Genomic DNA, 15410 nt, shown 5'->3' on the forward strand with positions numbered 1-15410 from the left:
ACTCGTAAGCTGTTTAAGATAATTAGAGGGTAAGGTTCATCCTCCGAAAATGGGTTGCATATTGCCTTCTATACGAAATGCATTTTGGATTCAAAGACAAACAAAAACGAAATAGTTACAGTTGACTGCAAAGAGTAACTATAAAACACATTTCTGAAATACGAACTGCCTATATTAAAATAAATATTATTTAATATATGAGTGTATACTTGGATTACCACTAACGATTTCAACTACTGAATTACTACTACTAATGTAGAATTAGACCACTGGTTACACTAAATAACATAAAGATAAGTTATACTATGAAATATAAAGGAAAATTAACAAGATTGATTTATTTGATTAAGTTAGTGTAAGACACTTTATTTCATTAAACTCTTTTATTATTTTGTAAACTTCACCATCTAGACGCATTTTCTCAAGTTCAATGGCTACAACAATCGCTTTAACACCACTCTGACTTTTGAGATTCTTCTCGGACACTTGATAACCGCCTCTGGCTCAACCATATTTCATCTTTTACTACTTTGTTATGTTTTATCTTTAGATGATGTGTATTATTCAACCAATATCAATTATTATTTATGCAAAACTCACTCAACTATTCTCAAAAATCTTAAGTGACTGCTGTATGTTACCCAACCAGTGACAATTATTATGCAACCACGTGTTTTCTTTCTTAAGTGGCTATTTCAAAACCGTAATAAATACGGTACAATAGTAACCATTTAACTGATGACCAAGAAATGGATGGTTAAAAGAAAAATGCTGCGTGGTCCACATACGAAAGGGCAAAATCCAATGGGTACCGTCTGCGTAATTTTTGGGTTATCCTCCATTCGTAATTTGGTAGCCCGGTTATTTAGCCGTACAACACCACGATACACGGAAGGTTAAAGAGTCACCGGCATTATAAAAATGATGGAAAACCGTCGCTGGAGTCTACGCGGGAGTCACGTCAAGAATACCTTTATGCTCTTCAGCAAATGAATATTTCGCTGAAGCACAGTATTCTATACGCACTCGGGCCAATATTCGGCAATCCAAACCGTGGATTTGATGGACCCCAGATGCATTGGGCATGTACAGGAATTTTCGTATACAGGAGATCCTAACGCTTAATTATTTGGTTTTTGTCTGTTGATGTCGACCGTTGGTGAATTTTCTCTTAACATTCCACATGCAGGCTTCCATATGAGGATTTCCATCTTTAAAATTTCGTTAGTATTTGAGGCCCACGGATCAACGGTTTGGATCACCGTGACATGGGTCCATCATCTATGAAATTTTGCACATCAACAAAGGATACCTTCGCTAATGGGCAGGACACTATTAATTCGTCCTTGGCGGGAGTCGTGACCGCAAAGATTTCTAAAAACAGAAAATTATCCCTGTTAACCCCACCTTTTATCCAGCGTCTCTTATGAAGATCCAAAGCTTACCTTCCTAATTTAGACCTTTTACGTACTGACAGAGCATTTGGGGACGAAAATGCCCCTCTTATGCTATATGGCTACGGTTATAATCCGTAGCTATAGGTTTTCAGAACGTAATACACGTTAATAAGTAGGGGTATTTTCGTCCTCAAATGCTTTATCGGTACATGAAAGGTCTCAGTTGGGAAGGTAAGTTTTGAATCTTCATAAAAGACACTGCATAGAAGGTAGGGTTCACGGTGGTAATTTTCTCAAGAAAGTTATTATAGCCCTCGTGTTATGGAAGCGGATTGGCTGTACCACACGCCAGTTACATTGCTTGTGTAGGTACGTCAGCAAGTTCCGTGGGTCCCATGATGAGTTATGTGTTATATCCAAACTGTCCATCCATTTTTCGAAAGATAAAATAGATCTAACGATCAAGTGGACTACACTGAAAAATGCAACGGGGGATTGAACGTCTGCCATTGAAACCCACCTTTTGGTGTTCACGGAGGTTTTGGATCAATATGAAATTTGTTTTTTTCTCTTTATCCAGGTCTTTGTGACGTTATGAGGAGAGTTGGGAGGAAAATTAACGTTCTACGATATTTTTAACGGTGAAAATCATTACCTCGGCTACTATTTGTGGTGTGGTTCAGTTAATCTTTGGATATGATTTATATTTTGGTTAGTATTCTAAAATAATCTTCAAAAATGTATGAACGGTGTATATATAATAAATACATCATTGTGGGGCCCTTGTAACTGTGATATCCTTTGAACCGTTCGTACAACTCGGAGCTGGAGGAGCGTCAGCGCTCGTCTTCGCACGACACGTACCTACAATATAGCTAGTATGTGGTACACCAGCCAATCCGCTTCCCGTGATATAGTGTTCGTATAAATCCATTGGCTACAAGTGGGATCAACAATTAGGTGATCCAGACCGTTCACCTCATGGGCCCCACAGATAGTGGATGCCCCAAAAAATCTTATGTCCTCTTGTATCTTATTTTTGACCGTCCATTTGTACTCTACCAATCGAATGGTTAGGATCTGTTTGGAGTATTCCAACAGCCTGTGTTACCAAACCATGGATCCATTTTCATGGACCGGTACATCTCCCAATATGATGCACGAGATCCGGGTCCCATAAATCTAAAAAAGTTCAAAAATCTTTAGTTGCAGGTCATCCCCTCTCTTTCTCCCTCTCCACTTGAAGTGCTGACTATATCAGACACTACCACCAATCGTAGCTTTGCTGTAGGGAGAGATATGTCGGAGATAGTGGGAGAAGCATGGAGAAAGTACATGCTACAATTGCAACTTCACCCCCTCAGAACTAAGGTTTGTCAATATTCTTGAAATATTTAATTACCAAACACCCACTACGAAAATTTTCAGGTGAAATTCCTTTTTTTTTTTTTTTTCTTTTCTTTTCTTTTCTTGTACTTGATTCGGAAGATGCGATCTGGGTATTCCTTGTAGTTAATTAGGAAGAAGTGATCTGGTTTTTTTTCATTTTGTTTGTTTTTTTTTTTCCTTCTCTTTTCTGAATTTATCTTTTATTTATTTATAAAGAGATTGTATTTCTTCTGTTTTTGAAGGCAGTGACAGCAGGTGTATTAATTGGATTTAGTGATGCAATTGCACAGAAGATTTCTGGAATAAAGAAACTTCAATTTAGGAGGTTGCTTCTTCTTATGGTATGGGCTTTTAAAAAAAAAAATATTATTATTGAATATTTTTGAATTTGGGTTACTTTATTATTATTATTATTATTAATTTTTGTCTGTTTTGTGATCGTTGGTCATGATCTGCTTCTTCTTATGGTATGTTTTTTATTGAAAATTTTGGAATCTGGGTTATTTAATATTTACGTTTTTGGGTGTGTTGTGATGGGTGGTCATTGTAAGCTGAAATGCCGACAAAATACGCCAATTTTAAAATTTTTAGGAACGGAATTACCTTGAATTGTTGGACATGGCCCGTGGGGCCCACTTGTGGCAACACCCAGTGGGTGGGTCCCACGCAAGTTTCCCTCTTTTTATCTTTTCTGATTTCTCTCCGCAATTTAAAGTTGAATTTCAAACTTCGAGGTTTAAATTCAGTTTGAACTTGAGATTAGGTTAGGGAGAGAAAAAAGGAGAGATAGTGTATCCATAGGTTTTGTCCACCCGGCCCATCCTTTTTACAATTTAAGTCACTGATCGTAATCTAGGGCCATCTTAATTGTAGAATTAGAGGGGTGATCAGACCTCTCTGCTCCCGTAGTGGTTAGGCAGACCATTGGATGTGCATCGTACATCTTCGGCTCTTGTGAAGGTTTTATATTCTGTAGACTGTCGGATCCTTTGGGCTTACCATCCGAGCCGTCTTTCATGAATATATAATTGTGATTGTCTTCTCTGCTGCATGAAAACACACCCGAGATGAAGGAAAGTCCACCAGAGATATAGATTCTCAGCCACAAGGGAAGTAAATACAATAAGCACTATGGAATCTCTAAATTTGGTGGACTGGGGTTTGTAGGATGGAAGTGATTTCTCTACGACTAGGGCTAGAGTGGAAAGAGAAGTGTCTCAAACCAAAGCCCTACACCTATCTTTATAAACCTCCATTCTAGAAAAATCCTAATTATAGATTAACTTTACATCTCTTACATTGTGGTGGTAATACGGTTCACTGAATTACCATGCTCTTTCCTAATTAGAAAACCCAATCTATACCATCCAATCAGGTTGATTCAGAGTGAGACCTTCGAGATTATAATCCTCCCTAGGGAATGGCATTGCACCAAATCCACAAGTGGATTGGAAACGGTTTGTTCCAATCTCCACTCGCTTGTCCTAGACCTTCGATATTATAATCCTCCCTAGGGCATGGCACATTTGATTCTATATGTGCATGCGCAAAAATCCAGCTTTGCTGTGACGCTCACTTTTATACTTTTGAGATTGAATAGATTTTAACTTTGCAAGCTTGATAGTTAAAACCTATATATATATATATATATATATATATATATATATATATATATATATATATATATATATATATATATATATATATATGTGGAAATGGTACTATAAGGTCGACCTCATAGGAACTTCCCATGAGGTCGAGCTGTGTGGGCCCCACCATGCTGTGTGTTGAACATCTACCCCATCAGCTAGATGCACCACTCCATGTTAGGCCACGGGCTTAAAAATTAGGTGAAATCCATGATATAGGTGGCCACACCACATGCAACAATCGAGAGGGGTTACCCGCCCATTAAAACCTTCATAATCGTTTATTGGGCCCACCGAGATGTGGTTCACAAATCCAGCCCATCCATTGTGTGTGTCCCACTTGGATGAGGGGCTAGATCAAGTTTTGGCCGCATCCAAAACTCAAGTGGGCCCCACAAAGTGCCTTTATATGCTTTAGGCATGTCTTCACATGATTTCAGATGGTATGGCTCACTTGAGTTCTATAGACGGTTGATTTTTGGGATATCCCATAACCTAAAGGGGATCCATCAAATGCACGGTGTTGATGTCCGACACATCACGGTGGGGCCCACATAGCTCAACCTCATGGGAAGTTCCCATGAGGTCGACCTCATAGTACCATTTCCATATATATATATATATATATATATATATATATATATATATATATATATATATAACTCATCTCACGTGAAATGAGCCCAAATTTGAACGGCCATTTGATGTAGCACCTCATGGAACCCCTAGGGTCCAACTTTTACCTTGATCCAAAACTTTGGTGGGCCATGGAAAAAGGAAACAGTTTCCTCTCTTGATTCGCCTCTCTTTTACCATGGCCCACCAAAGTTTTGGATCAGGGTAAAAGTTGGGCCTTGGGGATTTCATGGGTGCCGCATCACGTGGACCGTTCAGATTTTGGGCTCATGTCACGGGAGATGAGTTCTCAAAAAGTTCTCATGAGAACTCGTGAGAATTGGAGCGCAGGTGAGCATTCCTCTCTCTCTCTCTCTATACACACACACATGCATATATTATTTCCAAAAACAATTTGGAACAAAATCTTATTGTCCATTTGATCTAGTCCCTTAGATAAGTCTTTCGTGCATCATTAACACCATGGGAATTGTCAATGATCTTCCTTTCACCCATCTCCATAACTTGATCTTGATTTGACCGCTTTCCTAATATGCCTTTGGCAATCGAATTCGTGTGGATGGCCTTGAGAATGCACACCAAAGTAGTGTCACCTCATTGAGACATTTTCATGTAGCATAGAGTGATAAGGACACAAGAGTCATTTGTGGGACCGGTATACCTACATAGCGACTCGATTTGAATTGATCCATCGCTTGTAGGTAATTTGTTTAGCAACACGTGTGGCTCAATTCATACATCGTGAATGATCAAGTGTTTGTTGTTTACACGATCATCACATGGGATCCATCTAATCAACTAATGATCATCTCACACTTGGCACATGTGGATGAAATCCGTCTATTCATTGGATTGGACCCACGGTGGATGATCCAATGCAAAACTCACACTGATCACTGATCAGAAGGCTTTTGCCCATTTGCCAAAATCACTTTTAATGTTTCTCATTCACATGTGGAAACTAAGGCACTGTGTGTGTGAGATCAGATCTGTTAATTGGGTGATCCACATTGGTCAGGCCGTGGCACGTTTCAAAAAGCATGCCGATGTGGTTATCTTGTTGGCACACTTGTACAAATAAGAACCATTAAGAACTATTGACCACCTCTGCATACCCCTGTAGGCCTGATAATGAAGCAGCCATATTTTAGGCATCCCATTGCATAATAGGATTGCCTGATGAGCAGCTCTGATCTTGTGCACATGTTCTGTGATCATAGGGTTCACCTGATGTGAAGTTTTCCGTGTTGGTTATGTGATTTTTGGACACTGCATGTGGCTATGGCTCCATAAAAAACAAAGCACTTCAACCCATTATCACATGCAATGTCATGCCAGAGCACAACATACATCACATGCGCAACGCACATGTTGCATGCATATACATCTATCTGAACCATCTAAACAATGGATTTCACAGTAGAGAATCCTAGCTGAGAAAGTCAAACTGACTGGGTGATCCCACATATTTATTTGGTGGCCATCAAAAAACGGTTTAAAATGAGCAAATTCCATTTATCAGGCCATCAAGATTCCCATAAATGTGATTTTTGGGTCATATCTAACCTGACGTTCTGCCCTTGATTTAACAGTTATTGTTGAGGTATACGCTTTTGAGTCTACGTTAGGAATGTTCATATGTATGACGTACCATAGTTATGTAACCTATGTACAAATCTCTAGCTTTGGAGTTCAGACTGCTGAGGATTGATCTGGCTACTTGCGATAGTAGTTATCAAAATCCTACTCTCAGTGAAGGTGTGCAAAAGATCTAGGTTGTTCATCAGGTGGGCCTCACTTGGTACATGCTAGGGTCTGAAAATCAGGCTACTCCCATGAGTCCCATCACCAGGCGAGCTGCAGTTGTGAGTTGACTCTGGACCATTCATCGACATTTTTCAAATTCAATCATTTGGGTATGCGCATGGCCCAACCTTATGACAGAACCTCAGAGTTTTTGGGTCACACCACTTACTCAGTGGGAAGAATATGACCAATGATCCAGATCTTACACACATGACATGGCACCTATAGAGAGTGGGAATTGTGCTGCTAGTCTCACGAGTCAGAGCTTTGTCTTGGAATGACACAATTGTGAAAAATGTAATGCAACAGGATATTTTGGGTAATAATATGGATTCGAAAGGGTATTTTGGACATATCCAAAGGTCCTGAAAAAATAAGCTATATTTGCTTTCATATAGTAGTATAGATTTTATTTCATCTTTTATTTTCAGTGCTCCCTCGGGACACCATACAATTCTTCTTAATAAAATAGTTAAGGGTACACTCAAATTTCCCAAATACTAAATAATAATAAATATATTTCATTCTCTAACAACACCAAATGTTAAGAACCTAAACAATGCACCAAAAGATCTAGGACTAAGGGAACACATCAAGCTTGGCTTTAAGCCACTGAGGACCGTTACCCTTTTCTTTCTAGGTACAATAAAGCTTTTTGTAATTGGCATATTAGTAGTATCTTGTGTTTGCATGTAGATAATTAATCATGAAACTGTTTGGTATAGAATGCTTACTCATTTTCGCCCTCTTGCTAATATGATCTAGCTTTGCAGCTCTATGGTTTCGTGTACTCAGGACCTTTTGGGCACTTCCTGCACAAGATGATGGACATCATATTCGAGGGCAAGAAAGGCAACAAGACTATTGCCAAGAAGGTATTATTATGCATTTTCTTACGCCTCAAATGCTTTATCAACCATCAACTTAATGGCATCTCTTGCACGTTCAATGCTAGTATTGATCTTCGATCTTTATTCTTTGCATTCTATTACATGGTTTCTTTCAAACATGGTGCAACCTGGTTATCGAGTTAATGAGATTTTGATACCCAAATTGCAAAGAAATTATTAAAAACAAAGGAATACTCGCAAGAACAATAGAGTAGAGATGGACAACTTTTATTGATATTAACCTTTTCTCTTACAAAGCTTAAAGAAAAACCACACTTCGAAAAATATTTAAATCTCCCAACTCCTACACCACTACCCCCTTTTTATAGATATTAAAGGAATCCTTAATTGAAATTTCTGCAACTAAGATAATTAATTACAAATTCTTACAAGCTAATCTAATCCTTCTTTATATGGCAAAAACAAACATGGAAAGTAATTAAGAGAATCAATTACACTCTCATCACATCTTTAAAATAGCCCTCTCATATCTCCGAAAAATAGTAGATTATAATCCTTAATTTAGACCACTAAATCTGTAGAGAATCAACTAAAAAATCAGCATATGTTGGGCTTACGGCGGGCTACAGGCCTACATCTTGTTGGGCCATACAGTGGGCCTCTATATGGGCCTATGTGGGCTGCGGGCTTGCATCATTTCTCCTTGGCTTTGAAAGAACTTATCTTTGATTTGGAAACTAATCTCAACCTTTAGACCTGTACTACCTCAATGATGAATCTTCTTCTTCATTGGTGGAAGTTAATGATGTAATCCTAAGCATCGGCTCGGCACAACCTTTGTCAGAGGCCACTGGTCCACCGTAGATGTCTTTTTCGCCTTTCACTTTTGTGGGTGCCAACTTGTTTGTTATAACTTTAAAATTCTTTGTGGATCTTGAAACATTTCTTTAGTTTTTCGTGCCACATTGATCTTTTGCAAAGGTGTTTCAATTTGAGTATTGAGATTTACTTGCATGTCTATCAATGTGACTGCCATTATCATTGGATCCATCAATTGATCCATTGGCGAATTCAAGTGTAGGTCAAACGTTAATGTAGTAATCGCCTCATATGTCAACTTTTCCTTTGACACCGTGGATTTCTTCGCCATTTCCAGAATTTCCACTTCAATTCAGGGCTCTTTGTCATGTTCCAACAATCGAAGAATTTGATCATTGGTGTCTTCATAAGCCAGGGCCACCCGTTATTGGTTAAGACCTTGGGGACTTCCCCCTACATGTTCGCATGCTCCAACTTCAATTCCCGAATTCTATCATTGGTGTCTTCATAAGCTGGGGCCACCCGTTACTGGTTAGGACCTTGGTGGGGACTTCACCCTACATGCTCGCATGCTCCAACTTCAATCCCCGAATTCTCTCCACGCCGGAGCTCCCCCACTTAATCAGTGAGATTGCTTACCACATGCGTGAACTTATCTACCCATTCTGCGAGTGCACAGATCAATTGAGCTACTTATGCGAACTCTTCTTGTGTCACCTCTTTCGATACTGTTAGGAGATGACGTAGAGTTGAAAATTCCCAAAGACAACCCGCTTTGATACCAAAATGGTGCGGCCTAGTTATCGAGTTAATGAGATCTCGATACCCAAATTGCAAAGAATTTTTTTTTTTGTTTTTAAAAAAAGAATACTCACAAGAACAATGGAGTAGAGATAGAGAACTTTTATTGATATCAACCTTTTCTCTTACAAAGCTTAAAGAAATACCACACTTGGAAAAATATGTGAATCTCCCAACTCCTACACCACTACCCTCCTTTTATAGATATTAAAGGAATCCTTAATTGAAATTTCTACAACTAAGATAATTAATTACAATTTATTACAAGCTAATCTAATCCTTCTTTACATGGCAAAAGCAAACATGGAAAGCAATTAAGAGAATCAATTACACCCTCATCACATCTTTAAAATTTCCCTGTCATATCTCCCAAAAATAGTAGATTATAATCCTTAATTTAGACCACCAAATCTGTAAATAATCAACCCAAAAATCAGAACATTTTGGGCCTACAGTGGGCTATGGGCCTATGTCTTGCCTATGTCTTATTGGGCCATACATTGGGCCTCTATATAAGTCTAGGTGGGCTGTGGGCCTGCATCAAAACAACAATTATTACCACTGGCAATTAATTTTTCTGCTGCATTTGGATGTGATTGTTGAATTTAATTACAATAATTAGTTCATTAGAGAGAAACTAACCTAAATGTAGATATCTAAGTTTGGTGTTCATAATTGAGAAGTAGCCTCAAATTGCAGTTGGTACATTTCAATTCTTGACTTGAAAGTAAAGGAGTTGCAATTTGGAGAATCTAACTTCTAAGGTACTTGCAATGAGAACTGATCACCTATAGGCTATGGTAACCCAACTTGTGGAACGTACCATCTTTCCTGCGAACATGCCACTTGTACAAGACATCAGTGCCATGAAATCGGTAGGCCCTACTTTGTCAACCACTCTTCTTGAAAATCAAATTGATCCGCTGACTAGGTGGGCCACTCCTGTATGTTGAGTGGGATTATTGATTTTGCATTCGTTCCTATTGTATGGTCCACTTGATGACTGTAACATAATTTTTGTACTCGATGATCTTCATAGTTCGGTCTGCTGCTTTCATGGTACTGCTTTACAAGTGGTTTGTTGGCAGAGAAGATTGTACGATACTACCAGTTGTGGTAACTTACCTGTCTAGGTGATCAGTTCTTAATTGCAGTGTGCTGATTTCCATCTTACTTGGATTTAAGTCCAGCAGGGAATCCAAATTCCAAACACAGTCTTGGCACCACCCAAGAACTTTGTTGAATACCTACTTATAACAAAGATCTTATGGATGGGACTTGGAGCAGTGGTATTACTTCAGGTGTTAATGTTCTATCATTTTCCTTGATCAAAATCAATCAGTTAATCTGGATTGATGACACTTTGATTTATTCTTATAGGTGCTGTTGGAACAATTAACAAGTTCCCCATGGAACAACATGCTTTTCATGATATACTATGGCTTGGTAGTTGAGGGTAAGTACTTCTGTGGCCCAATGGATAGGTATTTTGATTTATCTTGACAAGCCATGCAAAGTTCTCTAGAACATCTCAATCTATACAGAATGCATTTAAATACTAAAGAACATTTGCAAACTTCTTATTATTAATTGGATAGCACATATACTTGATGCTGTTCATACTTTCGCTTGTTTAGTCTTCTTTTAGTAACTGTTTAAACTTTGCTGATTCCACTTCTTAATCGTCAATGGACTGTTTGGATGTACCCCAAGTCATTTGTTGTCTTATCCATATCTAACCGTGTCTTTGAATATTAGGACGGTTCTGTGGTTCAACCACAAAATTTGTGAGTGTAGTGGTGGAGACTGTTGTTTTGCCCCCATTTTCAGCCTCAATTCACATATGGCAACACCATCCAACATGTAAATTTGGCAGAAGACCCTGACCCGGATGCATTCGAGGTACACCCAAACAGGGCCAACTGTGTGTATTTCATTACGTGCTTGCCGATTCAACTTCCTAACCATCTGCGTATAAATTCTTTGGTAGATTGGGCTGTAAAAATCACCCTCATTGTAACACATTATTTTTTCCTCCTTGGCCATACTCCTTATCCTTGTTGTTTCCCATCCTAACTGTAGCGCGTCATTCTACCATTCGATCTAGGAATCTTTGTCACGGCTCTTGCTTCAAAATTTTCTTCTTCCCAATCCTGCTACTCCCAAATCTCATACTACCCCTACCAAAAAAGTCCCCTTACTAATTCAACTATGATCACCTACAATTTATCTTTGCAGTATTTGTATTTCGTTATTTTTGAATCTTGATATTCAAAACTTCTATATATGCAGTCACTAAGTTAATTTGTTCACTTTAGTTAATGCCACCCCATCACCCAAATCTGATCTCTCCTCTCCTGTCTCATCCAAGTGAGGTTCTCTCCTACACTTGTCGCATGCCCACCATTGCCATAATTCACCTTTCATTACCTACACCTGCTATAAACATCTTTCACTTGTTTGTATAGGCCATTGCCTCAGTTTGATGAGGTCCTTAGATTTATTACTGAGGTGAGAAAAGACCCAAAGCAAAGACCTCACTTAGTTATATGGATTAAATGTTTTGTTGGAGTTTCTTGAAATTGAAAAAGAGTGGGTAGTATGTGGGGCATAGTGGGGTTGAGTTTTTGGGTCCTAGTTGTTGAAGGCATGAGTGTTACTTCTTAAATTCTTTCAGCCCACCTTTTTTTTTGTTTGTTAAGATATGTTACGGTTAATTCAGTAATTCATTTGTAAAATGCTTTATTGGAGTTTCCTAGTAATTCATTGGAGTTTTCAGCCCACCTTTTTAGGTTCGACTGGTATGCTTACTTCTTCCCTCTGTTTGTTGGTTAATATATCAATACCTTGACGTTCTGTTTACATCTATTTTTTATCAGAATGTTGTAGCATATAGTTTTCTCCTATTTTCTAATTGTTCTTCATCAGAAGCCAGCTGCCATTGTCCATTGAGTTTTAGAATCCAAGCTTCAGTTTTGCATTTGAATTGGAACTGACCTTTTCACATTCCCCTTTACACTCCGCGAAGCAGTTGGAGGGTTGGTTCTTTGAGCCCAGTTTTGGTGTAGCAACTATATTTCGATTCATCCTCTTCTTCCAAGGATAAGTGGTGTTACTGAACCAGACAACAAGAAGCAGTGGAACCAAAGATAGATAAAGCTATGCTATGATGGCTATCGGCCTGAAGTTCTATGAGCCCTTGCTTTTGTCTTGTGTAATTCTTACGGCTGTGCCTCAAAGCCTCTTTTCAGTAGCTTGAAAATAACAAGGGAAATAAAGGAGATCAGTTGCATCTCTGCTTTGTGTAGTTCCTGACCAGAGGAATGCTAGCACCAGTCACTACCATCTTTCTCCTCTTACCATTTTAAAAAGGGAAACAATGACCCATCTCTTCTATCAACTCCTGAACTAAAATTTGATTTATCAATAGCATAATACTTCTGTTGGAAAAGCTGCATGTGATTAAACCTCCCTTCTATCATGAACTTGGGCCAATTGGAATAATTGATAGGTCGTGGACTCAGCATTGAAATAGAGTAAAAAAATGGGAGCTGTTCGAAGAATTCATTCAGGCAGCGTATTGAATGTCCAAATTTTGCTAGTCCTCTTTACTTAGAATGTGATTCTGTTCATGTTAGTTGGACTTGAAATGTAATTAATCCCAACGATACTTGAGAGAATAAAAGTTTCAGATTGTTGAAGCACTGAACATCCCCATCCCTGCAATTTACCATGTATCCTTGCCCAAAATTATTATCTGCTACTGATTTTGAACCTATTCCATGTTGTTACATAGGAAGACCTTGGGGTTTGGTCAAGAACAAAGTGAGGAAGGACTACCCTTCGATTCAGTTGACTGCATGGAAGGTATGAGCCTGTGAATCATCTCTTGTTTTGTGGATTGAAAGTTTCTGAAGTTATTTGTATGATAAAGCTATTAGCTTATGATTTCACAGTTTTGGCCAATCGTTGGTTGGGTGAACTACCAGTACATGCCTGTGCAGTTCCGTGTCGTTTTCCACAGCTTCGTTGCTTCGTGCTGGTATGCGCCTCTCACCTTGTTTGCATTTACCATATCATGTGTTTTGGGTATGTTTGCTGATGCATGTTTATACAATGAGGAATATAGTCGTATGAAACATACATGGATGTACGTTAATGGACATGTGTTGTTGACTGCATCTATGACTAGCATTGCCATTTCAAAGGTATGTTGTAAGTGTGATACTGGTAACTCATGCATACGGCTTTTGTGCTTAAAATTTTTACATTAGGACAACACCCATTTCAAGGTGTCTTATGTAGTTGCATATGAGCATTCATAGGAGTGTGTGAATCAGTATATATGCATAAGCCTTTGCATTGACACGGATGAAATGAATATTTCTATAGAAATGGATATGTTGCAGATGTCAATGCATGGTTTCCACGAGTACATGAACACATATTTTCATATACATGTTAATGTGTGTTGGAATATGTTGTTTGCATACTCATCATGTTACCATGTGCATAGATGCATTCATTTTTGTGAATGTGCCCATACGAATATGTGGGTAAACGCTCGTGTACACTACAAATATGGTTGGTGCAAGTATATACTTTTGCATGGGTCATGTGTTTAGATGTGATTATGTTGTACAAGTATACCTAGTGCTATTATTTGTAACTTATGCAAGTATAGATATAGCAAATGCATGCATGGATATAGCATGAATGGCATGTTATCGAAAAATATGTATTGCTAATACATAGTCACATCCTTATTTACATTTTGTAGGTACATGCAAAATTTTAACTGTCATACATCTTATGGAGCTTTCTGCAGACCCCTGTGCAACAAAGCTCATGTACATTCCACATATGTGCCAGGATGGCACATAGGTGCGAGATCCAATCCATCCATTAAGTTGTCAGGCACTCTACATGTTTTCCCAAAAATCTTGTCCACTCAGAATGTGGGCCCTAATATTGGAAACAGGTGGATGGTTTAGAAAACTTCAGCCAAAATTTTCGTAGCCATACATTTATTTTGCAAACTCTGGCCCACCTGACCAGTGGATGAACCTGATTCTTGGGCTAGGGCATCAATATGGTGGCACCTTTCTGATGGATGGATTTGATATCGGACTTATCGTGCCATGCTGGCATGTGTGGCATATACATGAGCTTTATTGCACACTTGTGTGCGATTAGCAACACTATCTTATGATATATTCGAACTTGCACATTAATGACCTGGATCTGCCAGTGAATTCATCCATGTATTCACATTAATTCTATCTTTTCATTTGCAACTTCAGGGGAATATTTCTGAATCTAAAAGCACGTTCTGTTACAATTAAAAAGGCTTAAGGAAAGAGGAAAAAACCCATTTCAGTCTGGTAATCTGTTTCCATTACTGTATTTGTGTAGTTTCATAACAAGCTTTGATATATATTAGCAATCAAGAAAGAAAATTCCTGGGTGTGTGATGGCATGGTTGCAAAAGATGTTTGTATCCTTTGAAATGACGAAAATGGCTGATTACTCTGTCCCATCCATCCTTTTGACTCCATCTCCTTAAGGATCACAGGCTTAAAATTTTTAAGTGCATCAGGTAAGTACTGTGGTGGTTAGGGGTGTACATCGAGTCGAACCGAGTCGAGCTGGCCTCAGCTCGACTCGGCTTGGCCACTGGCTGACCTCAGCTCGAACTCGGCTCGGCTCGGTCCTCGAGCCTGACTGGCCAGCTCGGCTCGGTTCGGTCAGCAGCTCGGGCCGAGTTCGAGCTAAGATTGAGCCGAGTTCGCCATTGAGGCATTTCCACAAACACCTGGACTGCACCTTCAAAATCCCTCTGTATGTGAAATAGAAGCAATGGTTTTACATGTATTTTATCAAACACCTTCTAAGCAAACATAAAAACCAAGAAAAAACAAGAAAAAAAGGGTATTTATTTCATGTACATACCTTCCTTGCCACCAGCCACACTTCGTTGAGTCATTTTATCAAACACTTGGTGAGCAACATCAATGGCAAAGTAACTGAGTCACAGAACTGGTTCGATCCGAGTTTGATTG

The 15410-nt window shown here is 38.8% G+C and overlaps 1 protein-coding gene across 2 annotated transcripts; it reads left to right on the forward strand.

Moving 5' to 3' along the window:
* Window positions 1–2557: 2557 nt before the first annotated feature.
* On the forward strand, window positions 2558–14891 carry LOC131245813 (peroxisomal membrane protein PMP22-like). 2 transcript variants are annotated; one of them, XM_058245527.1, is made up of 7 exons: window positions 2564–2768; window positions 3029–3127; window positions 7651–7752; window positions 10729–10804; window positions 13145–13215; window positions 13305–13390; window positions 14652–14891. In XM_058245527.1, exons 1-7 carry the CDS (start codon window positions 2697–2699, stop codon window positions 14701–14703), a joined length of 558 nt encoding a protein of 185 aa, XP_058101510.1. In that variant the 5' UTR covers window positions 2564–2696; the 3' UTR covers window positions 14704–14891. The 2 variants fall into 2 exon arrangements, with proteins under 2 accessions (XP_058101511.1, XP_058101510.1); XM_058245528.1 differs by lacking the exon at window positions 3029–3127 and having other exon boundaries at window positions 2558–2768.
* Window positions 14892–15410: the final 519 nt, after the last annotated feature.

Source organism: Magnolia sinica, chromosome 5, assembly GCF_029962835.1.
Source record: "Magnolia sinica isolate HGM2019 chromosome 5, MsV1, whole genome shotgun sequence".
Lineage (NCBI taxonomy): Eukaryota > Viridiplantae > Streptophyta > Magnoliopsida > Magnoliales > Magnoliaceae > Magnolia > Magnolia sinica.

Coding starts and splice junctions, on each gene's coding strand:
- LOC131245813 (XM_058245527.1), top strand. CDS start 2,697: ATGTCGGAGATAGTGGGAGAAGCATGGAGAAAGTACATGCTACAATTG. Junction 2,769..3,028: donor TTCACCCCCTCAGAACTAAG/GTTTGTCAATAT, acceptor CTGTTTTTGAAG/GCAGTGACAGCAGGTGTATT. Junction 13,216..13,304: donor TTCAGTTGACTGCATGGAAG/GTATGAGCCTGT, acceptor ATGATTTCACAG/TTTTGGCCAATCGTTGGTTG.